This window comes from Heteronotia binoei, chromosome 3, assembly GCF_032191835.1.
Source record: "Heteronotia binoei isolate CCM8104 ecotype False Entrance Well chromosome 3, APGP_CSIRO_Hbin_v1, whole genome shotgun sequence".
In the NCBI taxonomy this organism is placed as follows: domain Eukaryota; kingdom Metazoa; phylum Chordata; class Lepidosauria; order Squamata; family Gekkonidae; genus Heteronotia; species Heteronotia binoei.
Window position 1 is genome coordinate 183,551,412 of NC_083225.1, and position 26,150 is coordinate 183,577,561.

At 49.2% G+C, this 26,150-nt stretch overlaps 1 protein-coding gene across 12 annotated transcripts in view; it reads left to right on the plus strand.

The window, feature by feature from the left end:
* DLG2 (discs large MAGUK scaffold protein 2) overlaps positions 1-26,150 on the plus strand; it is a 1,647,444-nt gene that overhangs the window by 1,276,638 nt on the left and 344,656 nt on the right. For all 12 annotated transcript variants that reach the window (XR_009555217.1, XM_060234983.1, XM_060234984.1 and 9 more), the window contains 2 exons: positions 4,750-4,818; positions 17,077-17,233. Coding sequence is in view for 11 of the 12 variants with exons in the window: in XM_060234983.1 (XP_060090966.1) it covers positions 4,750-4,818; positions 17,077-17,233 (226 nt within the window). In the remaining variant the exon portion in view is untranslated. The remainder of the gene's footprint in view (positions 1-4,749; positions 4,819-17,076; positions 17,234-26,150) is intronic.

The following is a 26,150-nucleotide window of genomic DNA, read 5'->3' on the forward strand; positions in this document are numbered from 1 at the left end:
TGGAGCTTACAGTAGGCCCTGGAAGAAGAGCCCTGGAAGCTCTCGGAGGATTGGCTACCTCAGGGGTGGCCTAATATGCAAAGGAGCTCCTGCTACAAGATGAGCCCTGATTCTTTTCTCTATATATTAAATGTTGACCGTTTTCGCACACAGCTCACCTCGCAGTCACAACCCTGTTCCCTCCGCAGCATCTGTCGGATTTCCCACCCTCTGCGCCGGAGTTACAGGAAGTGCTGCAGCTTTTGCGTAGCAAACGTAAACTGGGTTTTAGCGGTTTACGTTTGCTACGCAAAAGCTGCGGCACTTCCTGTAACTTGGGCGCAGATGGTGGGAAATCCGACCAGACGCTGCGGAGGGAACAGGATTGTGACCGCGAGGTGAGCTGTGTGCAAAAACGGTCGTTGTCTGAGATCAGCTTAGGTGCAACGCCTCTTTCAAGAGTGTGGCTTCCCATCCCACGCTTTTGAAAGGAAGCTGGCTTAGGTGTGCCCTCTGATTGAGGATCTGCATCTCATCAAAGACATAAAGTCACTTAGAGATTAATGGCATGGCATGGACTGGGACTGATACAGCCATCCTCCTCTGGGCTATGGGATTTATTGATTTATTTTTTAGAAAAGTGCACTGTCCTGTACAGGGGCGGAGTTCTAGCTGGAGCTCCTTTGCATATTAGGCCTAGGGTTGCCAATCCCCAGGTGGGGGCAGGGGATCCCCCGGTTTGGAGGCCCTCCCCCCGCTTCAGGGTCATCAGAAAGCGGGGGGAGGGGAGGGAAATGTCTGCTGGGCACTCTTATTCCCTATGGAGATCTATTCCCATAGAAAATCATGGAGAATTGATCCGTGGGTATCTGGGGCTCTGGGGGGGGCTGTTTTTTGGGGTAGAGGCACCAAATTTTCAGTATAGCATCTAGTGCCTCTCCCCAAAATACCCACCAAGTTTCAAAAAGATTGGACCATGGGGTCCAATTCTATGAGCCCCAAAAGAAGGTGCCCCTATCCTTCATGATTTCCTATGGAAGGAAGGCATTGAAAAGGTGTGCCGTCCCTTTAAATGTGACGGCCAGAACTCCCTTTGGAGTTCAATTATGCTTGTCACACCCTTGATCTTGGCTCCACTTCTAATGTCTCCTGGCTCCACCCCCTAAGTCCCCAGATATTTCTTGAATTGGACTTGGCAACCCTAATTAGGCCACACACCCCTGATGTAGTCAATCCTTCAAGAGCTTCCAAAGCAGAGCCTTGTAAGCTCTTGGAGAATTGGCTACGTCAGGGGTGTGTGGCCTAATATGCAAAGGAGATCCTGCTAGAACTCCACCCCTGGTCTTGTGTCAGAGAGGTGGGAAAGGGAGGCACCTGACTTCCGCCCATGGAACTGTCAGTGGTTACAAGAAGAGGTTCACCAAATTATCGAGGCATGTGGGCAAAGAGTTTAATTGTCATGGGCATAGATATCAGCAGGCCTCCTTTTTGTAGCAGGAACTCCTTGGCATATTAAGCCACACCCCCTTGATGTAGCCAATCCTCATGGAGCTTACAGGTCTCTTAGGACAGAGCCTACTGCAAGCTCCAGGAGGATTGGCTGCATCAGGAAGGTGTGGCCTAATATGCAAAGAACTTTCTGCTACAAAAAAAAGAAGAAGTCCTAGATGTCAGGCTCTTTGGTTTGCATATATTCTCTGTGTGTGAGCTGACGATGTGCCATGTGTGAGGTCCGAATTGTTGGTGTGGCTCTCCAGCATGCTTCATCCGCCTCTTTGGGTTGGGTGAGTAAAGATTCGACAGCTCTTTTCTGAATGCCATTTCACAGCCTGGAGGGAGAAGAGCCAACTTCTTTTGTGGCTTCCTCAGGGGTGGAATTCTAGCAGGGGCTCCTTTGCATATTAGGCCACACACCCCTGATGTAGCCAGTCCTCCAAGAGTTTATGAGGCTCTTTTTGGTAAGCTCCAGGAGGATTGGCTACATCAAGGGCGAGTGGCCTAATACGCAAAGAAGCTCCTGCTAGAATTCTACCCCTGGGCTTCCCCCCCCCCCTCCTCCCTTGGCAACAGAGGCCTGAAGGTGTTCCTTTTCAAAGTGCCGTCAAGCCACTGGGCAGCCGTCGCTGGTTCTCCTGGAAGATGCATGAAACCGAACTGTGTTTGACTCTGGTTGCATCAAGTACCTGCGTGAACTGCCGGAACTGTGTGCTCTGTCTCATTGTCTCATTGGCCTACTTTTTGTTTTCTGTTTCCATTCAATGAACTTGCTAATGTCGTGGGTACCGCTGGGAGTGAAACAGAGAGACCGGCTGCTTTAATATGCACCGTGCCAGTCAATCCTGTGTAGGGTTGTTAACTCTGGTTAGAAAATTTCTGGAGATTTGTGGTGGGTGGAGGCTTGTGAGGGCAATGCTTGTGGAGAAAAGGGAACACGGCAAGGTATAATGCCACAGAGTCCAACCTGTATAGAAGCTACTTTCTGGAAGGGAGCTGATCTCTAGAGAAACAATTATAATTCTGAGAGATCTCCAGATATTCCTGGAGATTTGGGGGTGCAGCCTCAGGATAGGGGAGCTAATCTGGTGTAGAGAGCCAGTCTGGTGTAGTGGTTAAGTGCGCGGACTCTTATCTGGGAGAACCAGGTTTGATTCCCCACTCCTTCACTCGCAGCTGCTGGAATGGCCTTGGGGCAGCCATAGCTTTCACAGGAGTTGTCCTTGAAAGGGCAGCTGCTGTAAAAGCTCTCTCAGCCTCACCCACCTCAAAGGGTGTCTGTTGTAGGGGGTGAGGGAAAGGCAGAGAAGATTGTGACCACTCTGAGATTCAGAGTATAAGGCGGGATATAAATCCATTATCTTCTTCTTCTAATCAGGGCTCTTTGTGTAGCAGGAACTCCTTTGCATATTAGGCCACACACCCCTGATACAGCCAATCCTCCTGGAGCTTACAGCAAGCCTTTGTACTAAGAGCCCTGTAAGCTCCTGGAGGATTGGCTACCTCAAGGGGTCTGTGGCCTAATATGCAAAGGAGTTCCTGCTACAGAAAAAGCCCTGGAGTTAATCCATTATCTCCCAAGTCAATGAGTACCAGTGAGGATGGTGGGAGTCTATGGATGGGACGTTTCCTAGAGGACGAGAAATGGACAGATGATAGATAACAGATAGATATGGTGTCCCAGAATCCCACTCTTCCTTCCTCCACCAGCCAATCGACACCGCATCAAGGACTGTTGTACAGCCAAAAGATCCTTCCAGGCACATTCAAGGGAAACCAAGAAGTTTATCCTCTGGCCAGGAGTATGTCATAGGGTTGCCAGCCACCAGGTGGGCCCTGGAGATCTCCCAGAATTACAGCTGATCTCCACCCTACAGAGACCATGGCTGAACTCTATGGCATTACAACCCTCTGAGGTCCCTCCCGTCTCCCTAGCCCTGGAATTTCCCAGCCTAGAGCTGCTAACCCTAAATGTGGGAAGATCGACTGTGAACAACTTTGGCCCAAGTTCAGGGATGAGGCCTTCCCTGTATTTTGCAAAGGGACTTGTTGCAGGAACAGCTGTGCGATTCAGCTGGTTGCACTCAGGTGGCTTCCTGGGACGACTTGAAGACCCAGGACCCCACCACTGACTGCGATTTTGCACTGCTGTATCAGGCTACGATCCCATGTGATGATATGTAGGAACAGGGGAGGAGAAATGAGTGCCCCATATTGATCTCGGGATATTATGTCTCCTATGGCACTCCCCTCTTCTGGAAGGCAAACCTTCATTATGGGGCTGCTGGGGTCTTGTGCCTACCGGCAGAGGGATTTGGGAGTGTTCAGGAGTGGGCAGGGAATGTTGATGACACACTTATGTCACTTCCAGAAGTGACATCATCTTGTGGGTGATGTTGGGGTCACATTCTAGTTTTGGGGGCAAAACTCTCTGTTAAAAACAGCTACAAACCATAGGGTTTCCCCCCAAAAGTACAGTGTAGCCCCCGACATCGTTAATATGATGGTGCCACTTCCAGAACTGCAATGACATCATTTCTAGGTGATGCAATGATGTAACTTCCAGAAGTGCAATGACATCACTTCCAGGTGATGCAGTGATGTCACTTCCAGAAGTGCAATGACATCACTTCCAGGTGATACAACGACAGCACTTCCAGAAGTGCGATGATCACTTCCAGGTGATGCAATGAGGTCACTTCCAGAATTGACATCATCTTGTCGGTGATGTTGGGGTCACACTCTAGTTTTGAGGGCAAAACTCTATGTTAAAAACAGCTACAAACCATAGAGTTTTGCCCCTGAAGTAGAGCATAGCCCCCGACATTGCTGATGCGATGGCACTACTTCCAGAAGTACAATGACATCACTTCCAGGTGATGCTATGAGGTCACTTCCAGAACTGAGATCAGCACATCGCCAACAATGTGTGGGAGTGGCTGGCTGGGGGTGGGGTTTTGTGGGGCCGGAGCTCACAAAATCAGGGGACCCCCCCACCTCCCCTGAGGTCTGCCAAGCCTACTTCATTAAGTTTCAAGAGGGCATTGCTTCTTCCTCAGTGATACAAATGCAGACCCCCACCATGGGTATAATTCACCATGCAGGCATCTCACTTCATGTGTTGCTGGTCCAGTGCTGATATTTTGGGCGTCCTGGAGCTCTGGCTTTAATAGCTGCGAGTTTTGATAAGTCCGAGAGGCTCCGTGAGCAAAAGAGCCTGCGGGTTTTATTAATCTTGTTTTCCTTTCTTCCCCCTTTTCTTTTTTGATTCCATAGTCATTCACAGCACAGCACGATCACCCGGCCGCCCACAGTGAGCATACAGCGGAGCATCTCCATAGAAGGGTAAGAGCGACGTTTTGCTTAGACCTGCTGCTTTCTTGATCCTGCCTCCTTCCCAGATCCATTGGATCTTGCCCCTCTGGACAGTTATAGGTAGCCGGCCCCTGTCAAAAGAGTCTCTTGCAGTGGGTTTGATTTCATTACTGTTGTGTGCTCAATGTAACTACATGAAGTCCATGTTGGGCTTATTATCACTTGACTAGTGCCTACTTTTGTCTGTTTTGTCAGTGGTGTAGTGGTTAAGTGCATGGACTCTTATCTGGGAAAACTGGGTTTGATTCTCCCCTCCTCTGCTTGCAGCTGCTGGAATAGCCTTGGGTCAGCCATAGCTCTCGCAGAGGTTGTCCTTGAAGGGGCAGCTGCTGTAAGAGCTCTCTCAGCCCCACCTACCTCACAGGGTGTCTTGTTTTTTTGGGAGGGGGAAGGTAAAGGAGATTGTGACCGCTCTGAGACTCTGAGATTCACGATATAGGAGAAAGGAAAGGTCCCCTGTGCAAGCACCCGTCGTTTCCGACTCTGGGGTGACGTTGCTTCCACGTTTTCACAGCAGACTTCTTACGGGGTGGTTTGCCATTGCCTTCCCCAGTCATCTACACTCCCCCCCCCCCCCGCCAGCAAGCTGGGTACTCATTTTACCGACCTTGGAAGGATGGAAGGCTGAGTCAACCTCAAGCCGGCTACCTGAAAACCCAGCTTCTGCTGGGATTACTCAGGTCGTGAGCAGAGCTTAGGACTGCAGTACTGCAGCTTTAACACTCTGTGCCATGGGGCTCATTTTCAGAGTATAGGGTGGGATATAAATCCAATTTCTTCTTCTTCTTCCTTCTCCTCCTCCTCCTCCTCCTGATATAACCACTTCTGCCTTGGGAAAGAGCACACAATGGTACCAGGGTCGCCCTGTGTATCTTATCCTCAGATAATGTGCTTTTGCTCAGAGCTGATGCATGGGATGCTCACCAGAGGAGGGCGGGAAGGGAAGGGACCTGCAATTGGTAGATTTTGGTGCTTAGCTTTTTGGATGTATAATGGAGGAACCCAAAGGTATATCTGTAGGCACTGAGGCCTTGAGGCTCAGTTTCAGCAAGGGACGTCTTGCTTTCTGTACCTGCCAACTACCTTCAATAAATCTACTCTGTAAAACTCGGGAGTTAGTTATTGATGAGGGCTGTGAAAAACTTGACAGCCTCCCATTGGAACTGGAGAGAAACCCGTAGGCTCCATGTAGCGCGCATCACAAAGATGTATATTCTCAAAGTTTCAAATGACATTGGATTTATATTCTGCCCTCCACTCAAGAGTCTCAGAGCAGCTCACAATCTCCTTTAACTTCCTCCCCCACAGCAAACACCCTGTGAGGTGGGTGGGGCTGAGAGGGCTCTCACAGTAGCTGCCCTTTCAAGGACAACTCCTGTGATAGCTATGGCTGACCCAAGGCCATTCCATCAGGTACAAGTGGAGGAGCGGGGAAATCAAACCCAGTTCTCCCAGATAAGAGTCAGCACACTTAACCACTACACCAAACCATTACATCAAATGAGAACCCTCTCCAGCCCCACCCACCTCACAGGGTGTCTGTTTTGGGGGAGGAAGATAAAGGAGATAGTGAGCCGCTCTGAGACTCTTCGGAGTGGAGGATGGGATATAAATCCAATATCTTCATCTTCCTCACAGGGTGTCTGTTGTGGGGAAGGAAGGGAAAGGAGATTGTGAGCCGCTCTGAGACTCTTCGGAGTGGAGGACGGGATATAAATCCAAGATCTTCATCTACCTCACAGGGTGTCTTTTGTGGGGGGGAGGAAGATAAAGGAGATTGTGAGCCGCTCTGAGACTCTTCGGAGTGGAGGATGGGATATAAATCCAATATCTTCATCTACCTTACAGGGTGTCTGTTGTGGGGGAGGAAGGTAAAGGAGATTGTGAGCCGCTCTGAGACTCTTCGGAGTGGAGGACGGGATATAAATCCAATATCTTCATCTACCTCACAGGGTGTCTGTTGTGGGGGGGAGGAAGATAAAGGAGATAGTGAGCCGCTCTGAGACTCTTCGGAGTGGAGGACGGGATATAAATCCAATATCTTCATCTACCTCACAGGGTGTCTGTTGTGGGGGAGGAAGGGAAAGGAGATTGTGAGCCGCTCTGAGACTCTTCGGAGTGGAGGGCACAATATAAATCCAATATCTTCATCTACCTCACAGGGTGTCTGTTGTGGGGGAGGAAGGGAAAGGAGATTGTGAGCCGCTCTGAGACTCTTTGGAGTGGAGGGCGGGATATAAATCCAATATCTTCATCTACCTCACAGGGTGACTGTTGTGGGGGAGGAAGGGAAAGGAGATTGTGAGCCGCTCTGAGACTCTTTGGAGTGGAGGGCGGGATATAAATCCAATATCTTCATCTACCTCACAGGGTGTCTGTTGTGGGGGAGGAAGGGAAAGGAGATAGTGAGCCGCTCTGAGACTCTTCGGAGTGGAGGGCGGGATATAAATCCAATATCTTCATCTTCTTCTTCTTCAAATAATAATGCCTTTCAAATGCCAGCATCAGTGATTTTGCTCCACTTTCAAATATGCAGCTGACAAGCATGCATTCTAGGCAGAAAAAATACCATCACAAGACTTCTCTTCAGATACACGTATTCTCCCAACCAGTAGGCAATAATACTTCACAAATATTCAACCTGTACAGCAGCAACAGGCAAAACCAGTTTAATGTCCACCATGGATAAGTCTTTGTTACAGCACTGAAAGTGGGTGAGAAGTGATTCTAATGTTGAAATTCGAGAAGCCGGGGAAAAGCTGCTGAGCGAAACAGGACATTAAACTGGTTTTGCTTGTTGCCGCTGTACAGGCTGAATATTCGTGAGTATTGTAGAAATGTAAAAAGCACGACGAAACGAAATGAATATTCGTGAATATTGTGAATATTTGAATACATACTTGTTTACTACATATTTGAAAGTGGAGTAAGATCAGTGATACTGGCATTTGAGAGGCGTTATTATTATTTGGAAGTTTGAGAACATACATCTTTAAGAGGCACGCTACACGGAGCCGACGGGTTTCTCTCCAGTCTCAATTTCCGGGTGACTCTTTTTGGTTGCTAGCCTCCTGTTGAGGACAGAGGATTCCCCACCTCTGCCCAGAATCACCTGGTCAGCGGGGAGGGGAGCTTATCATCAGAGAAGTAAGCCTAAGCTACGGTTTGTGGAATGCAGCAATGGCCCTTCCGGCAAGTACAAGTAGTATGGTTGCCAGATTCCTGGGGGATTTTTTTGGGGGGGGGGGGGGGGGTGGAGTTTGGGAAGGGCAGGATTTTGGAAGAGGAGCGACTTCGGTGGCAGATAATGCCAAAGAGTCCAATTTCCAAGGTGCCCAAGGAGAGCCAGTTTGGTGTAGTAGTTAAGTGCGTGGACTCCTATCTGGGAGGACCGGGTTTGATTCCCCACTCCTCCACTTGCGGCTGCTGGAATGGCCTTGGGTCAGCCATAGCTCTGGCAGAGGTTGTCCTTGAAAGGGCAGCTGCTGGGAGAGCCCTTTCAGCCCCACCCACCTCGCAGGATGTCTGTTGTGGGGGGAGAAGAGATAGGAGATTGTAAGCCGCTCTCTGATTCAGAGAGAAGGGTGGAGTATAAATCTGCAATTCTTCTTCTTCAAGGGAAAATCCCTTGAGGTTGGCAAACCTGATGGGAAGTGACATCACGTCACTGGCACTGCAGTGAAACTTTGATATTTGGGCAAAATGTTTACGGTAGAAGCTTTTTTACCATAGAGTTTCCCCCCAAAAGAACACCAGAGCGTCCAGCGACTTGATGACATCCCTTCTTCTTTTGCACTCCAGACCCCCCCAACCACCCCTGCCCCCCATGGAGGATGCTCAGGGAGCAATGCAGAGACTGCGCACCAGCCAGGAGCCCTCACAAGTGGCAACATTTGGGCATTTGCCTATGGCGCTGGGCTAGAAGGGCCCTATTTGGTGACCTCCGCAGCCCGGCGCCCTAGCCAAATGCCTATTTTGCCTGGTGGGTGGGCCGGCCCTTTATAGTGGATATCATTTTTGTTCCTCCTCCTCTATGGTTAAGGGGCAGGGCATCTTTTGATGGTTTCTCAAACACTTTTCCCTTTTCTTTCTCCCCTCTCTCCCAATACATTATATGGTGACTGTTGTGTAGCTTGTTGCAGATAAGGAGACAATGCGAGGCCAGATTCTTAACACAAGGTTTTAGTCTTCTTTCTTTCTTTCTTTCTTTCTTTCTTTCTTTCTTTCTTTCTTTCTTTCTTTCTTTCTTTCTTTCTTTCTTTCTTTCTTTCTTTCTTTCTTTCTTTCTTTCTTTCTTTCTTTCTTTCTTTCTTTCTTTCTTTCTTTCTTTCTTTCTTTCTTTCTTTCTTCCCCACTTTCCTATACAGACCCTTTTTCCTTCCTCCTTCTGCTCTGCCCTTTTCTTTTCATTCCTGAGTTGCCTAGTCTGCCCAGGAAAGGAAAGGTCCCCTGTGCAAGCACCAGTCGTTGTTGCTTTCACGTTTTCCCGGCAGACCTTTTACAGAGTGGTTTGCCATTGCCTTCCTCAGTCATCTACACTTTCCCCCCAGCAAGTACTCATTTTAAGAACATAAGAACATAAGAGAAGCCATGTTAGATCAGGCCAATGGCCCATCCAGTCCAACATTCTGTGTCACACAGCGGCCAAATATATATATATATATATATATATATATATATATATATATATATATATATATATATATATATATATATATATATACACACACACACACACACACACATACACACTGTGGCTAATAGCCACTGATGGACCTCTGCTCCATATTTTTATCTAACCCCCTCTTGAAGGTGGCCATGCTTGTGGCCGCCACCACCTCCTGTGGCAGTGAATTCCACATGTTAATCACCCTTTGGGTGAAGAAGTACTTCCTTTTATCCGTTTTAACCTGTCTGCTCAGCAATTTCATCGAATGCCCACGAGTTCTCGTATTGTGAGAAAGGGAGAAAATACGACCTTGGAAGGATGGAAGGCTGAGTCAACCTGGAGCCGGCTACCTGAAAACCCAGCTTCCACCGGGGATTGAACTCAGGTCATGAGCAGAGCTTAGGACTGCAGTACTGCAGCTTTAACACTCTGCACCACGGGGCTTTTCTGTCTGTCTTACTGTTTAGCAGAGTAAACGGTAAAGGCAGTCCCCTGTGCAAGTACCAGTCGTTTCCAACGCTGGGGTGACGTTGCATCATGACAGTTTCATGGCAGACTTTTTTTACAGGGTGGTTTGCCACTGCCTTCCCCAGTCATTTACACTCCCCCCCCCCCCCCAGCAAGCTGGGTGCTAATTTAACCAACCTTGAAAGGTTGGAAGGCTGAGTCAACCTGGAGCCGGCTATCTGAACCCAGCTTCTGCCAGGAGCAGAGCTTGGACTGCAGGACTGCATTTTTACCACTCTGCGCCACGGGGCTCCATAACAGCAGACTACAGTCTCCCTAATGGGATGTACTTCTAAAAATCAACAATGAGATGAATTGCTGCTATTAAAATAGCACAATTCAAGTTGTGAGCAGAAGTTAACAAATAGGGTTCATAGAATCATAGAGTTGGAAGGGACCTCTAGGGCCATCTAGTCCAACCTCTGCACAATGAAGGAAACTCACAAACAACTCCCCCTAAATTCACAGGATCGTCATTGCTGTCAGATGGCCATCTAGCCTCTGCTTAAAAACCTCCAAGGAAGGAGAGCCCACCACCTCCCGAGGAAGTCTGTTCCACCGAGGAACCGCTCTAACCATCAGGAAGTCCTTCCTAATGTTGAGCCGGAAACTCTTTTGATTTAATTTCAACCCATTGGTTCTGGTCCTGCCTTCTGGGCCACAGAAAACAATTCCACACCATCCTCTGTAGGACAGCCCTTCGAGTACTTGAAGATGGTGATCATATCACCTCTCAGCCGCCTCCTCTCCAGGCTAAACATCCCCAGCTCCTTCAGCCTGTTCTAGGTTGGGAAATCCCTGGAGATTTGGGGGTGGAACCTGGAGAGGGTAGGTTTTGAGGACGGGAGGTATTTCCATGCAGTACAGTGCCATAAAGTCCACCTTCCAAAGCAGACCTCTGAACTTCCGTTGTAACTCTGGGAGATCTCCGGGCCCCACCTGGAGGTTGGCAGCCAAACAATCCCTCTAAGTGTCAGGAACTCAAGATAAGCCCAGTGGTGGTTCGCAGCACCCACAGTGGTGCCCGCCGAAGGCCTCGTTCATACAATTGCATCCATTATGAAATTCTGATTAAGCAATTCTTTATGCCACAACGAGCCTGTCTTTGAGGTACCACAAAAACTCCTTTTCGTTTATGAAGAAGGAGAGCAGCTGGAACGCCCATTCACGTGCCTTGTGCCACGGAGTTCAACCGTGTAAAAAATTATCAGGTGCATAATGTTAAAGAAATTAAAAACACACAGAAAGTCGTCATCTCGGGGAAATGTAGGTCGTTTTTTTCCCATGAACCCGTCTTGCGCAGTACGGAGACTAGCATGTGCGTGGTCTTTGTGTGTGGAGGGGGTTTTGTGGGGCAAAGATCTAGATCAGGGGTGGCCAAACTTGCTTAACGCAAGAGCCACATACAATAAATGTCAGATGTTTGAGAGCTGCAAGACATGAACATCTGATGTTTGAGAGCCGCAAGGGCGGGAAGGAAGGAAGGTGGGGAGGGAGAGATGTAAAGAAAGCAATTTTAACTTTAAATGCATTCTTAAAGCTGCCAGCTGGCTTGGCTTGAAGAAGTGATTTAAAGAAGATGATGATGATTTTGGATTTATATCCTGCCCTGTACTCTGAATCTCAAAGTCTCAGAGCGGTCACAATCTCCTCTACCTTCCACCCCACAACAAACACCCTGTGAGGTAGGTGGGGCTGAGAGTGCTTTTACAGCAGCTGCCCTTTCAAGGACAACCTCTGCCAGAGCTATGGCTGATCCAAGGCCATCTCAGCAGGTGCAAGTGGAGGAGTGGGGAATCAAACCCAGTTCTCCCAGATAAGAGAGCTATGGCTGACCCAGGGCCATTCCAACAGGTGCAAGTGAAGGAGTGGGGAATCAAACCCGGTTCTCCCAGATAAGAGAGCTCTGGCTGACCCAAGGCCATCTCAGCAGGTGCAAGTGGAGGAGTGGGGAATCAAACCCAGTTCTCCCAGATAAGAGAGCTCTGGCTGACCCAAGGCCATCTCAGCAGGTGCAAGTGGAGGAGTGGGGAATCAAACCCGGTTCTCCCAGAAAAGAGAGCTCTGGCTGACCCAGGGCCATTCCAACAGGTGCAAGTGAAGGAGTGGGGAATCAAACCCGGTTCTCCCAGATAAGAGAGCTCTGGCTGACCCAAGGCCATCTCAGCAGGTGCAAGTGGAGGAGTGGGGAATCAAACCCGGTTCTCCCAGATAAGAGAGCTCTGGCTGACCCAGGGCCATTCCAACAGGTGCAAGTGGAGGAGTGGGGAATCAAACCCGGTTCTCCCAGATAAGAGAGCTCTGGCTGACCCAAGGCCATTCCAGCAGCTGCAAGTGGAGGAGTGGGGAATCAAACCCGGTTCTCCCAGATAAGAGTCCGCACACTTATCCACTACACCAAACTGGCTGTAAAGAGAGAGATGCCTCCTTCAATCCAGCCAACAGGGTGGTGGAGGCTTCAGGAGCCGCACAATATGTGTGAAAGAGCCACATGGGGCTCCTGAGCCGCACTTTGCCCCCTCCCCCCCCAGTCTAGAGAAAAGGGCATCCAGTCTCCAGATCAGACCTGGAAATCTCCCAGAATTACAGCTTGTCTCCAGACAACAGAGATCAGTACCCCTAGAGGAAATGGCTGTTTTGGGGGGTAGGGTCTGTGGCCTTACACCCCACTGAGGTCCCTCCATCCCTAACCTGCCCTTCTCATGCAGCACCCCCGAATCTCCAGGTATTTCCCATCCCTGAAGTGGCAACTGTATCCACAGTATAACCCGCCCCCCCAGCTGCCATATCAGCCTTGAAGAAGAAGAAGATATTGGATTTATATCCCGCCCTCCACTCTGAAGAGTCTCAGAGCAGCTCACAATCTCCTTTACCTCCCCCCCCCCACAACAGACACCCTGTGAGGTAGATGAAGATGTTGGATTTATATCCCGCCCTCCACTCCGAAGAGTCTCAGGCTCACAATCTCCTTTACCTTCCTCCCCCACAACAGACACCCTGTGAGGTGGGTGGGGCTGGAGAGGGCTCTCACAGCAGCTGCCCTTTCAAGGACAACCTCTGCCAGAGCTATGGCTGACCCAAGGCCATTTCAGCAGGTGCAAGTGGAGGAGTGGGGAATCAAACCTGGTTCTCCCAGATAAGAGTCCGCACACTTAACCACTACACCAAACTGGCTAGGTTGAGAAGCTGAACCTATAGGGTTGCCAGGTCCAATTCAAGAAATATCTGGAGACTTTGGGGATGGAGCCAGGATTCTTTGGGGGTGGAGCCAGGGGAATTTAGGGGTGGAGCCAGGAGACTTTGGGAGTGGAGCCAGGAGCAAGGGTGTGACAAGCCTCACTGAACTCCCAAGTCTGGCCATCACATTTCAAGGGACCACACCCCTTTTAAATGCCTTCCCTCCATTGGAAATAATGAAGGATGGGGTCGCCTTCTTTTGGGGCTTATAGAATTGGACCCCGTGGTCCAATATTTTTGAAACTTGGAAGGTGTTTTGAGGAGAGATACCAGATGCTATGCTGAAATTTGGTGCCTCTGCCTCAAAAAAACAGTCCCCTGAGAGCCCCAGATACCTGCAGATCAATTCTCCATTATACCCTATGGGAATCGGTCTCCATAGGGAATAGCGGAGTGCCCTACAGGCATTTCCTTCCCTTCCTCCCGCTTTCTGATGACCCTGAAGCGGAGGGAGGGCCTCCAAACTGGGGGATCTCCTGTTCCCACCTGGGAATTAAGACAGCACAACTGAAGTTACAGTGACCAAATAGCTAAGAATGTATTGAAACAAAATCATACAAATGTGTCTAATAGAAGACTAAATAGCAATAACAATTTCCCCAAAGTTTCACAATTCCATCGAAGGAATCCCAATGAATACGAGGTCGACTTGATTATTCTTCTTCGAATCCTTTTCTAGCATAGGGTGCTCCAACCGCATATCTTAACGAACGGCAAAAGCTCAGGAAAAATATCCAAGGCTTTGTGCCTTTTGGAGTTTAGTGCCGTTCTGAAATCTTACTGGAGACTTCCTGTCCCATTTGTCCCTTTGGGAATTCTATGTGCAGTCTTTGGACGCACTGAAAAAGAATCTCGTGGGTTTAGCAGCTTTTTGCAATTTATTGATGTATCAGAAACGCTTTGATATTTTCCCTGAGCTTCGGTTGAGAGATGTGGTTGGAGCACCCGATGATAGAAGAGGATTCGACGCAGGAAGAATCAAGTCGACCTCCTGTTCGTTGGGACTCCTTTGATGGAACTGGGAAGCTTTTGGGGAATTGTTATTGCTATTTAGTCTTCTATTGGACATATCTGTATGATTTTGTTTCAATACATTCTTAGTTATTCGGTCACTATAACTTCGGTTGTGCTGTCTTTATCCTACAAGTGACCTCTTTCCCAACTGAGGATTGGCAGCCCTACAAACGTACGTGAACCTTTTTTGGGGGGAAGGGGGGTTCAATCCGTGAGGAACTTACATTGTCCGGGCTTCATGGTCCTTTCTTGTGTAGCTTCCATTCAGTTGAAAGAGATTTGATGAGGAGAATTCTGGCCCCCCCACCCCCACCGCCCTCTCTATTTAGAAAGTTAACTCGCTTTCTCTCTTGAGTAGCAGCTATTATCCCTACGGCTTCCCAAGCCAGCTTTCACAAAGTATTACTTGACCAATATTGGACGCTAAACATGTCAGAGAAACCTCTTTGTTGCTGCAAAATGCTTGGAGTACTTTGAGGAATTGATTTTGAAATTTTCCCCCTTTTTAAAGAGAGAAAGAGAAAATGAATACCTTTAACAATGGAGACACAAGCTTTTCTTTTTTAAAAAAATAAATAACTAAATCCTGGTGTGTGCCTTTTTTGATACTTAAAAGATCAGCTCCATCTACTGGCAGGAAAGAAGAAAAGATTCTTTCAAACAATCCGTTTCTTGAAATTTTGACTTGTGCTTTGGTCAAACTAGAGGCTAATGCCCCTGTATAATGCTCCTGTATAAATCGATGGTGCGGTCTCATTTGGAGTACTGTGTGCAGTTCTGGTCACCGCACCTCAAAAAGGATATTATAGCATAGGAGAAAGTCCAGAAAAGGGCAACTAGAATGATTAAAGGGCTGGAGCACTTTCCCTATGAAGAAAGGTGAAAACGCTTGGGGCTCTTTAGCTTGGAGAAACGTCGACTGCGGGGTGGCATGATAGAGGTTTACAAGATTATGCATGGGATGGAGAAAGTAGAGAAATAAGTCCTTTTCTCCCTTTCTCACAATACAAGAACTCGTGGGCATTCAATGAAATTGCTGAGCAGTCAGCTTAAAACGGATAAAAGGAAGTACTTCTTCACCCAAAGGGTGATTAACATGTGGAATTCACTGCCACAGGAGGTGGTGGCAGCTACAAGCATAGACAGCTTCAAGAGGGGACTGGATAAAAATATGGAGCAGAGGTCCATCAGTAGCTATTAGCAACAGTGTGTGTGTGTGTGTGTGTGTATGTTGGCCACTGTGTGATACAGAGCGTTGGACTGGATGGGCCATTGGCCTGATCCAACATGGCTTCTATTATGTTCTTATGAGGAGCGCCTTGGTGCAGAGTGGTAAAGCTGCAGTCCTGCAGTCCAAGCTCTGCTCACGACCTGAGTTCAATCCCGGTGGAAGCTGGGTTCAGGAAGCCGGCTCAAGGTTGACTCTGCCTTCCATCCTTCCGAAGTCGGTAAAATGAGGACCCAGCTTGCTGGGGGTAAGGTGTAAATGACTGGGGAAGGCAATGGCAAACCATCCCGTAACAAAAAGTCTGCCAAGAAAATGTCCTGATGTGAGGTCACCCTAACAGGAACCCATCACGGTGCTTGCACAGGGGACTACCTTTACGTCTACCTTGGCCAGACTGCCACATTTTCTGTACTCATAAGATGCAAAATGTAACAGCCTGCAGACGTTCTGGATGATCAACTAGATGCCCTGCAAAGCGCTCTCTAGTTAATGGGAAGTCTGCTTTGGTAAAGAAGAAGAAGAAGAAGAAGGAGGAGGAGGAGGAGGAGGAGGAGGAGGAGAAGGAGAAGATGATGATGATATTGGATTTATATCCCGCCCTCCACTCTGAATCTCAGAGTCTCAGAGCGGCTCACAATCTCCTTTCCCTTCCTTCCCCACAACAGACACCCTGTGAGGTAGATGAAGATATTGGATTTATATCCCACCCTCCACTCCAAAGAGTCTCAGAGCAGCTCACAATCTCCTTTCCCTTCCTCCCCCACAACGGACACCCTGTGAGGTGGGTGGGGCTGGAGAGGGCTCTCACAGCAGCTGCCCTTTCAAGGACAACCTCTGCCAGAGCTATGGCTGATTCAAGGCCATAGGGTGAAGTGGAAAATTGATCTGCGGTTATCTGGAGCGCTAGGGGGCTGTTTTTTGAGATAGAGGCACCAAATTTTTAGCATAGCACCTGGTGCCTCTCCTCAGAACACCCCCCAAGTTTCAAAACGACTGGACCAGTGGGTCCAATTCTATGAGCCCTCAAAGAAGATGCACGTAGGTGCAAGTGTGGGGAATCAAACCCGGTTCTCCCAGATAAGAGTCTGCACACTTAACCACTACACCAAAATGGCTCTCTGCAAGATTCAAGTCCAGTAGCATCACAGGATTTCTGGGGTGGGGGGGGAGAGGAGGAAGAGGAGATTGGATTTATACCCCGCCTTTGACTCAGAGTCTCAGAGCAGTTTACAATCTGCTTTCCCTTCCTCTCTAAACTACAGAGTTTGCCCAAATCCCAGAGCATCCCCTATGCGACGATATCACTTCTGAGCAAGGAACATAAGAACATAAGAGAAGCCATGTTAGATTCCTGTTTAGAGGAGGGGTTTCCCCCACTGATCATCTGGTCCACGGTCGAGAGGAACCCCCCCCAAAAAAAACTGGGGGGACCCAGGGGCTAGCTCAGGAGCAGAAGCTATCCCATCGAGCCAACGTGGCAGGAGTCCGATACTATCAGGAAATACCATCAAACGAATCACCAAGAGAGAGAGGTTTTATCTGGGACTTTCAACCCATTTGTTTGTTTCCACAGGGAGCCTCGAAAAGTCGTCCTGCACAAGGGCTCGACGGGACTCGGGTTCAACATTGTGGGAGGCGAAGACGGAGAAGGCATTTTTGTATCCTTCATCCTGGCCGGTGGGCCAGCTGACCTCAGCGGAGAGCTGCAGCGAGGAGATCAGATTCTCTCGGTAAGTCTTCCGGATCCTGACTTGAATGCGGTCTTCTGTCCCTGCCACCAGGGGTGAGATTCTAGCAGGACCTCCTTTGCATATTAGGCCACACACCCCTGATGTAGACTAGCCAATCCTCCAAGAGCTTACAAAAAGGAGACTTGTACGCTCTCGGAGGATTGGCTACATTGGGGGCGGGGGGGTAGCCTAATACGTAGAGTTGCTGCTGCTAGAATTCCACCTCTGCCTGTCACCTTGGCATTTCATTTTTCCTTTCCACTTCCGTTTTCTTTCCAAGCTCGATGCTTCTTAGAAGACATTCAATGAAATTACTGAGCAGTCGGGTTGGATCGGATAAAAGGAACTAGTTCTTCACCCAAAGGGTGATTAACATGTGGAATGCACTGCCACAGGAGGTGGTGGCACCCACAACCATAGCCAGCTTCAAGAGGGGTTTGGATAAGCATATGGAGCAGAGGTCCATCAGTGGCTATTAGCCACAGCGTATTGTTGGAACTCTTTCTCTCTGGGGCAGTGATGCTCTGTATTCTTGGTGCTTGGGGGGGGGGGGGGCACAGTGGGAGGGCTTCTAGCCCCACTGGTGGACCTCCTGATGGCACCTGGTTTTTTAGCCACTGTGTGACACAGAGTGTTGGACTGGATGGGCCATTGGCCTGATCCAACATGGCTTCTCTTATGTTCTTATTGGGTTCCTTTGGACAAACGGGTAGTCAGGCTTCACCAGGGAGGGGAATGCAAAGGTCCAGTACAGTCAGGTTGCTGTCCAGCAGCTTTGTGCTAGAGTTGCCAATCCCTAGAAAGTGGGAGGGGGAAGACAGAAATGTCTGCTGACACTCTTGTTATTCCCTATGGAGACCAATTCCCATAGGGTATAATGGAAAAGTGATCTGTCAGTATCTGAGGCTCTGGGAGGGGTGTGCTGTTTTTTAAAATAGAGGCACCAAGTTTTCAGCATAGTATCTAGTGCCTCTCCTCAAAGCACCCCTCAAGTTTCAAAAAGCTTGGACCAGAGGGTCCAATTCCATGAGCCCCCAAAGACGGTGCCCCTATCCTTCATTATTTCCAATGGAGGGAAAGCATTTGAAAGGCTTTAAATGTGACTGCCAGAGCTCCCTTCAAAGTTCAATCGTGCTCTTCACACCCTTGCTCCTGGCTCCACCCCCAAAGTCCCCAGATATTTCTTGAGTAGGACTTGGCAACCCTGCTTTGTGCACATCCACAGCTGAACCTACATCAAGACCCGTGGGTTTGCAAAAAACATCCTGTGCAGGGTTGCTATTCATTAGCATCTTTGTTAACACAAATGAGCATTTGCACTCCAACATCATAACGTTCTGTTTATTTAGATGTTCACATCCTGCTTTTCTCCCCAGCTGGCTTAAAATGTCCTCCTCTCCTCCATTTTTTCTCCCCAACAACCCGGTGAGGTAAGTTAGGTTGAGACCATGTGACTAGCAAACCTAGCAAACCTCCATGGCAGAGTGGCAATTCGATCTTGGGTCTCCCAGATCTTGGTCTAACATTCTAAGAACTATGCTGTATCATGCTGGGTTGCTTGCTTGGGTGATTACTTCTTCTTCTACAAACTAGCCTGCCGTTAAGGACTTCTTGAGTCATTCACCTTATGTTCCCTCACAGAGTACCACAACTAAAAAGGCCCTGTCTCTGGTTTGTTGACTCCCTAGCTTCAGTACATGGGCCCTCACAAAGCAGGGCTTCTAAAGATGGTCACGGGGGCAGGCAAGCATGACCCATTCACTGTTGACATGGCAGGTGATTAACACGTGGAATTCACTGCCACAGGAGGTGGTGGCAGCTACAAGCATAGACAGCTTCAAGAGGGGATTGGATAAACATCTGGAGCAGAGGTCCATCAGTGGCTCATAGCCACAAGATATAGATGGAACTTTCTGGAGCTCTTTAACTTGAAGAAACGTCGACTGAGGGGTGGCATGATAGAGGTTTACAAGATTGTGCATGGGATAGAGACGGTAGAGAAAGAAGTACTTTTCTCCCTTTCTCACAATATGAGAACGCATGGACATTCAATGAAATTGCTGAGCAGTCAAGTTATAACTGATAAAAGGAAGTACTTCTTTGCCCAAAGGGTGATTAACATGTGGAATTCACTGCCACAGGAGGTGGTGGCAGCTACAAGTATAGCCATCTTCAAGAGGGGATTGGATAACCATATGGAGCAGAGGTCCATCAGTGGCTATTAGCCACAGCTTATCGTTGGAACTCTTTCTGGGGCAGTGATGCTCTGTATTCTTGGTGTTTGGGGGGGGGGCACAGTTGGAGGGCTTCTACCCCCACTGGTGGACCTCTTGATTGCACTTGGGTTTTTTGGCCACTGTGTGACACAGAGTGTTGGACTGCATGGGCCATTGGCCTGATCCAACATGGTTTCTCTTATGTCTGGGGCAGTGATGCTCTGTATTCTGGGTGCTTGGGGGGGCAGAGTAGGAGGTCTTCTAGTGAAGGGGTCCCCAACCCCCGGGCCGGGGACCAGTACTGGGCCGCAGCCTGTTTGCAAAGGGCCACGCAGCCTCTTTGTCCTCTCGCAACCCCACCTCCGCCGCCCCCACCGCCTCACTGCCCCTCCCATGGTGTCTCCTCTCCTCCTGTTTTCACCATTTTAAGGCTGGGGAAGGGGCCGTGAAGCACCTCCCAAACCAACCCCCCCCCCCCCGCCAAACAACTGATCAGCCAGGAAAACCGCTACAGGAGCAGCGAGGGACACTGCCCTTGCCTCCTTCCTAGGGGGAGGGTGTTGACCTGGGAGAAGCTTCCGACCCCTTCCCCAGCCTTAAAATGGTGAAAATGGGGAGGAGGTGGCAAGGCTGCGCAGGGGGCCAAAGGAGGGAGGAGGAAATGGGGAGAGGAAAATGGGGGGAGGAGGATAGATCCAGGCGGGCAGCTGTGTTGGTCTGAAGCAGTAGAACAAAGTAGGAGTCCAGTAGCACCTTTAAGAGGCAGCAAGACTGCGGGGGGGGGGGGAGAAGGGAGGAGGAAATGGGGGAGGAAAATGGGGGGGAGGAAGTGCTGCGGGGGGATTCCAAATTGAGTGCCCCCACCCTGCCAGCCCTGGGACCCTGGGGCCAGTGCCTGGGACCAAAAAGGTTGGGAACCACTGTTATAGTGTCCTGGCTCCACTGGTGGACCTCCTGATGGCATTGGGGGGGTTTTGGCCACTGTGTGACACAGAGTGTTGCACTGGATGGGCCATTGGCCTGATCCAACATGGCTTCTCTTATGTTCTTATGTGACACAGAGTGTTGGATTGGATGGGCCATTGGCCTGATCCAACATGGCTTCTCTTATGTGACACAGAGTGTTGGATTGGATGGGCCATTGGCCTGATCCAACATGGCTTCTCTTATGTTCTTGTGTGACACAGAGTGTTGGACTGGATGGGCCATTGGCCTGATCCAGCATGGCTTCTCTTATGTTCTTATGTGACACAGAGTGTTGGATTGGATGGGCCATTGGCCTGATCCAACATGGCTTCTCTTATGTGACACAGAGTGTTGGATTGGATGGGCCATTGGCCTGATCCAACATGGCTTCTCTTATGTTCTTGTGTGACACAGAGTGTTGGACTGGATGGGCCATTGGCCTGATCCAGCATGGCTTCTCTTATGTTCTTATGTGACTCAGAGTGTTGGACAGGATGGGCCATTGGCCTGATCCAACATGGCTTCTCTTATGTGACACAGAGTGTTGGATTGGATGGGCCACTGGCCTGATCCAACATGGCTTCTCTTATGTGACACAGAGTGTTGGACTGGATGGGCCATTGGCCTGATCCAATATGGCTTCTCTTACGTTCTTATGTTCAGAAGGCAGGGAGGCAATTAATCACTCGCTCATCACCCAGCCTGGACAGCGAAGGAGCTTACTAAGGAGGCAAAGCGTTACTCTGTCAAGTTGCCATTCCAGCACCCAAGATCCTGATTGGCCAAAGATTTGGGGAGGGCACAGAGATACCCTTGATGATCCAGTTCAGCCCCACCTGTAGCTTCAGGCCTGACTTAGTTTCTCAAAAGCTGTGAATCTGGATTTCTCATATCAGATAACTACTTATCAGATTTTAGTTAAAATACTTTATCCTGCTTTTCTTCCCCATGGGGCCCATAATGGCATATGAAGTACAAAAAGGGGGGGGGGAGACCAAATTAGGTGGGGGGGCCAGAAATAAGCAGTGCAGGAACTACATCTTCGCTGGTCCCAAGTCCAGTGGCCCAACTCAGTTAAGAAGAAGAGAGAAGAGGAGAGAAGAGAAGAGATTGGATTTATACCCCACCCTTAACTCAGAGTGGCTTACGGTCTCCTTTCCCTTCCCTGCAACAGACACCCTATGATCAGTGTTCCCTCTAAGCTGCAGAGTCTTGTGAAGCAAAAATTCTACTTTGTGAGCTACTGGCATTCAAGTTGTAAGCAACTGCATCAATTAGGGTGCTCTGGAGCCATTTTTTCCTGAGCTAAGACGAAAATGTGCGAGCCGGAGGCTAAAAATCTGTGAGCTAGCTCATGCTCAACTCAGCTTAGCGGGCCTGTGAGGTAGGTGGTGAAGCAAAAAGCACAATGCTCATGGTTTAACAAAGCTGTTCATAAATTATTTTGAATTATTTTAAAGAAAAGTAAAGAACAGTACAAATGTACATTTCCCAACGTCTGAAAAATCTGGGAATGTTGGAGAACTTGACGTTTGTATCCTTTAATTTTCTTTAAAATAATTTATGAACAGCTTTGTTGAACTGTGAGCATTGTGCTGTTTGCTTGATCTGTTATATATGGTTTTTCCCTTTCACTGTTGTCCATGTGAGGCAGGTGGGGCTGAGGGAGCTCTTCCCAGACCTGCTCTTGAGAGAACAGCTCTGACTAACCCAAGGTCACAGCAGCAGCTGCGTGTGGGGAATCAAACCCACTTCTCCCAGATTAGAGCCTCCACACTTAACTGGCTCCCCTGCTATGAGACGAGAGCCTTTCGATTCCTGCCTTCGGCCAGCTGAAATACCTGCAGGCAAAGGAGGAACAGAAGCCAGGGGTGGAATTCTAGCAGGAGCTCCTTTGCATATTAGGCCCCACCCCCCTGATGTAGCCAATCCTCCTGGAGCTTACAGCAGGCCCTGTACCAAGAGCCTTGTAAGCTCTTGGAGGATTGGCTACATCAGGGAGGTGTGGCCTAATATGCAGAGGAGCTCCTGCTAGAACTCCACCCCTGACAGAAGCTCCTCTCTGATCTCATGCAGCTGCACTGGCTCAGTAGCTGTTGGAGGAGGGACAGAAAGATTCAGCCTAGATCTCTTGCTGCTGGCAAAGGTGTTCCCAGCTGCGTCCCCTGCCAGAGCAGCCTTCAGCCACACACGGGCTAAATACCTATAAAAGGAAGCTCAGACCCCTCCCACTCATTCAGCTGCCAGAACAATCCTGTTTAGCTGCCACAGCAGCATATTGATTGACAGACGGTAGAGAGCTTTGTCAGCCACTGTGTGTTGTGGAGACAGTTTGGACAACCAGCAGGTATCTATAGGGTTGCCGATCCTCCAGTTTGGAGGCAATCCCCCTGCTTCAGGGTCATCAGAAAGCAGAGGGAGGGAGGGAAATGTCTGCTGGATACTCCATTATTCCCTATGGAGACCGATTCCCATAGGGAATAATGGAGAATTGATCTGCGGGTAACTGGGGCTCTTGGCGGGGGGGCTGTTTTTTGAGGTGGAGACACCCAATTTTTCTGCATAGCATCCAGTGCCTCTCCTCAAAGCACCCTCCGTTTCAAAAAGATTGGACCAGGGGGTCCAATTCTATGAGTCCCAAAAGAAGGTGCCTCTATCCTTCATTATTTCCAATGAAGGGAAGGCATTTAAGGTGTGTGATCCCTTTAAACGTGATGGCCACAACTCTCTTTGGGGCTCTGTGAGGCTGTTTTTTGAGATAGAGGCACCAGATTTTCTGCATAGCACTCAGTGCCTCTCCTCAAAAGCCCCTCCAAGTTTCAGAAAGATTGGACTAGGGGGTCCAATTCTATAAGCCCCAAAAGAAGGTGCCCCTATCCTTCATTATTTCCAGTGAAGGGTAAGCATTTAAAAGATGAGCAGTCCCTTTAAATATGATGGCCAGAACTCCCATTGGAGTTCAATTATGCCTGTCCCAGCCTTGCTCCTGGCTCCACCCCCAATGTCTCCTGGCCCCACCCCTAAAGTCCCCAGATATTTCTTGAATTGGATGTGGCAACCGTAGGTGTCTATTTGCTGTCTTTTTTGCAAGAGCCTGGACTTGCGCTGGTTCCTTCCAGGAGCTGCGCATTGGCAAAGCCGGTCCCAGCCCGCCATCTACTGGACAGAACCTGGAAGGACAGGCCTCCAAGACACACATTAAAATGAGCGGCGTTTGGGGTTTCTTATCTCCAGGTTGGTAATGAATAGGATGACGGCGCTGCAATTTATTTTGAAATTTGTGATGGATTTTTTTTTTTAAAAAGCCTTTGGCTGCATTTTACGCATTTAGTGCCGGTGACATTATCATAATTGCTCTTTCATTTGTATATTGATAGCATGGAATTAAGAAACAATGTGGTTGTGTTGGAAGGATTGGCCTGGGATGCGAGCTAGTGCTTTGAGCGATGTGCAGAGGGAGTTGAAACAGAGTACGATGGGTTCGTAAAGCATATGTAGAAAAGCTTGCAGTTCCATTGTTATTTTCCTGTTTCTGTATGTCATAGTCCCATCTCTGTATGTGGCAAGGGTTCCACATAGATACAATGGAACAGAGGAACATAAGAGAAGCTGTGTTGAATTGTGTCACAAGTGGCCAAAACCCAGGTGCCATCATGAAGAGGTTCACCAGCAGGGCCAGAACTCGAGAAGCCCTCCCACTGTTGCTCCCCAAGCACCAAGAAGCCATGTTGGATCAGGCCAATGGCCCATCCAGTCCAACACTCTGTGTCACACAGTGGCCAAAAAACCCAAGTGCCATCAGGAAGTCCACCAGTGGAACAGAACTTCCACTGTTGCCTCCCCCCAAGTACCAAGAATACAGAGCATAAGAACATAAGAGAAGCCATGCTGGGTGAGGCCAGTGGCCCATCCAGTCCAACACTCTGTGTCACACAGTTGGCCAAAACCCAGAGGCCATCAGCAGGTCCACCAGCAGGACCAGAACTCCAAAAGCCCTCTCACTGTTGCCCCCCACCCCAGCACCATGAAGACAGAGCATTCCTCCCAATCCCTTCCAGGCCTTCTTTAGCTTAGGCCAGGGTTGGCTCCCCAGATGTTTTTTGTCTACAACTCCCATCAGTCCCAGCCAGCATGGCCAATGGCTGGGTGTCATCTGCATACTGGTGACAACCCAGCCCGTATCTCTGGACAATCTGGGCATGGGGGTGCATGTAGATGTTAAACAACATTGGGGAGAGGACTGCCCCCTGAGGGACCCCACATACAAGAGGATGCCTCTGGAACAACTGCTCCCCTATAGCCACCCTTTGTCCCTGGCCTTGGAGAAAGGAGGTAAGCCGTTGAAGGGCAGACCCCTGAATCCCCATGTTGGTGAGGCAGCAGGACAGAAGCTGGTGGTTGACTGTCAAACGCAGCCGACAGATCTAACAACAACAGCACTGCCGAGCCACCTGATCCAGATGTCTCAAGAAATCATCCATGAGACGACCAGTACCGTCTCTGTCCCATGGCCTGGCCGGAAGCCGGACTGAAATGGGTCTAAGACGGAAGCGTCATCCAAGAATCCCTGTAACTGTACTGCCACTGCCCTTACCCAGAAAGTTTGACACCGGCCAGTAGTTTGCCAATATGGCCAGGTCTGAAGATGGTTTTTTGAGGAGAGGGCATACCACCGCCTCCTTAAGGGGTGTGGGGAAGGTGCATAAACAGTGAACAAGGTGCATAAAACAATAAAAAGCTGAAGGGAAAAATAAACAAATGCCCTAATGTGTCTAGGTATACAGTCCTTAAACTAATACTAACACTTACCCCCTTGGGTAAGGGCCTTTTCCTTGCTTCCAGCTCTCCAGGCGACAGTCTGCCTCCAGCTAAGCCTTCCAGGGAAAGAACACCCACTTCCTGGGCTTGGCCTTTATATATTCTTTTCCCAAACCCCACCCCTCTCTGGGCCTGTTTCCATCCAAACCCCTTGCTACCCAATCAGAGGGACAGAGGGGATCCTGGGAGATGTAGGCTTTTCCCATTAACTCCTAAGCAGGCTTCCCTGGCCCTGCAGGCCTCACTAGGCCCAGGATCATGACATAGCCACTGATGGATCTCTGTTCAGTCACTGCCACTGAAGAAGAGAATGAATTTATTTCTGTGACAGCTGTGAGCACAGATGACTTTAAAAGAGCCCTGCCGGACAAGACCAGTGATCCATCTAGTTCAGCATCCTGTTTCACTGTCCTGGAAAGCCTGTAACAAACATGCCTGTAAAAGATTACTGCCGCTCAGTGTGGCAGTTCCCCTTTGTCTCCATGGCTATCGGTGGCCTTGTGCTCCATGAATCTATCTAACCCCCTTTTAAAGCCATCTGTGCTCATAGCTGTCACTGAAATACATTGTTCCTGTAGATAGAGCATGTCATAGAGAGTCATTGTGATTGGAGTGTAGGACTAGGGTCTAGGAGCTCCCAGAGAGCCAATTTGGTGTTGTGGTTAAGTGTGTGGACTCTTATCTGGCAGCACCAGGTTTGATTCCCCACTCCTCCACGTGCAGCTGCTGGAATGACTTTGGGTCAGCCATAGCTCTCACAGAGATGTCCTCGAAAGGGCAGCTTCTGGGAGAGCTCTCTGAGCTCCACCTACCTCACAGGATATTTGTTGCGGGGGAGGAAGGTAAAGGAGATTGTGAGCCGCTCCGAGATGCTGAGATTCAGAGTGGAGGGCGGGATATAAATCCCAGCTGAGTCA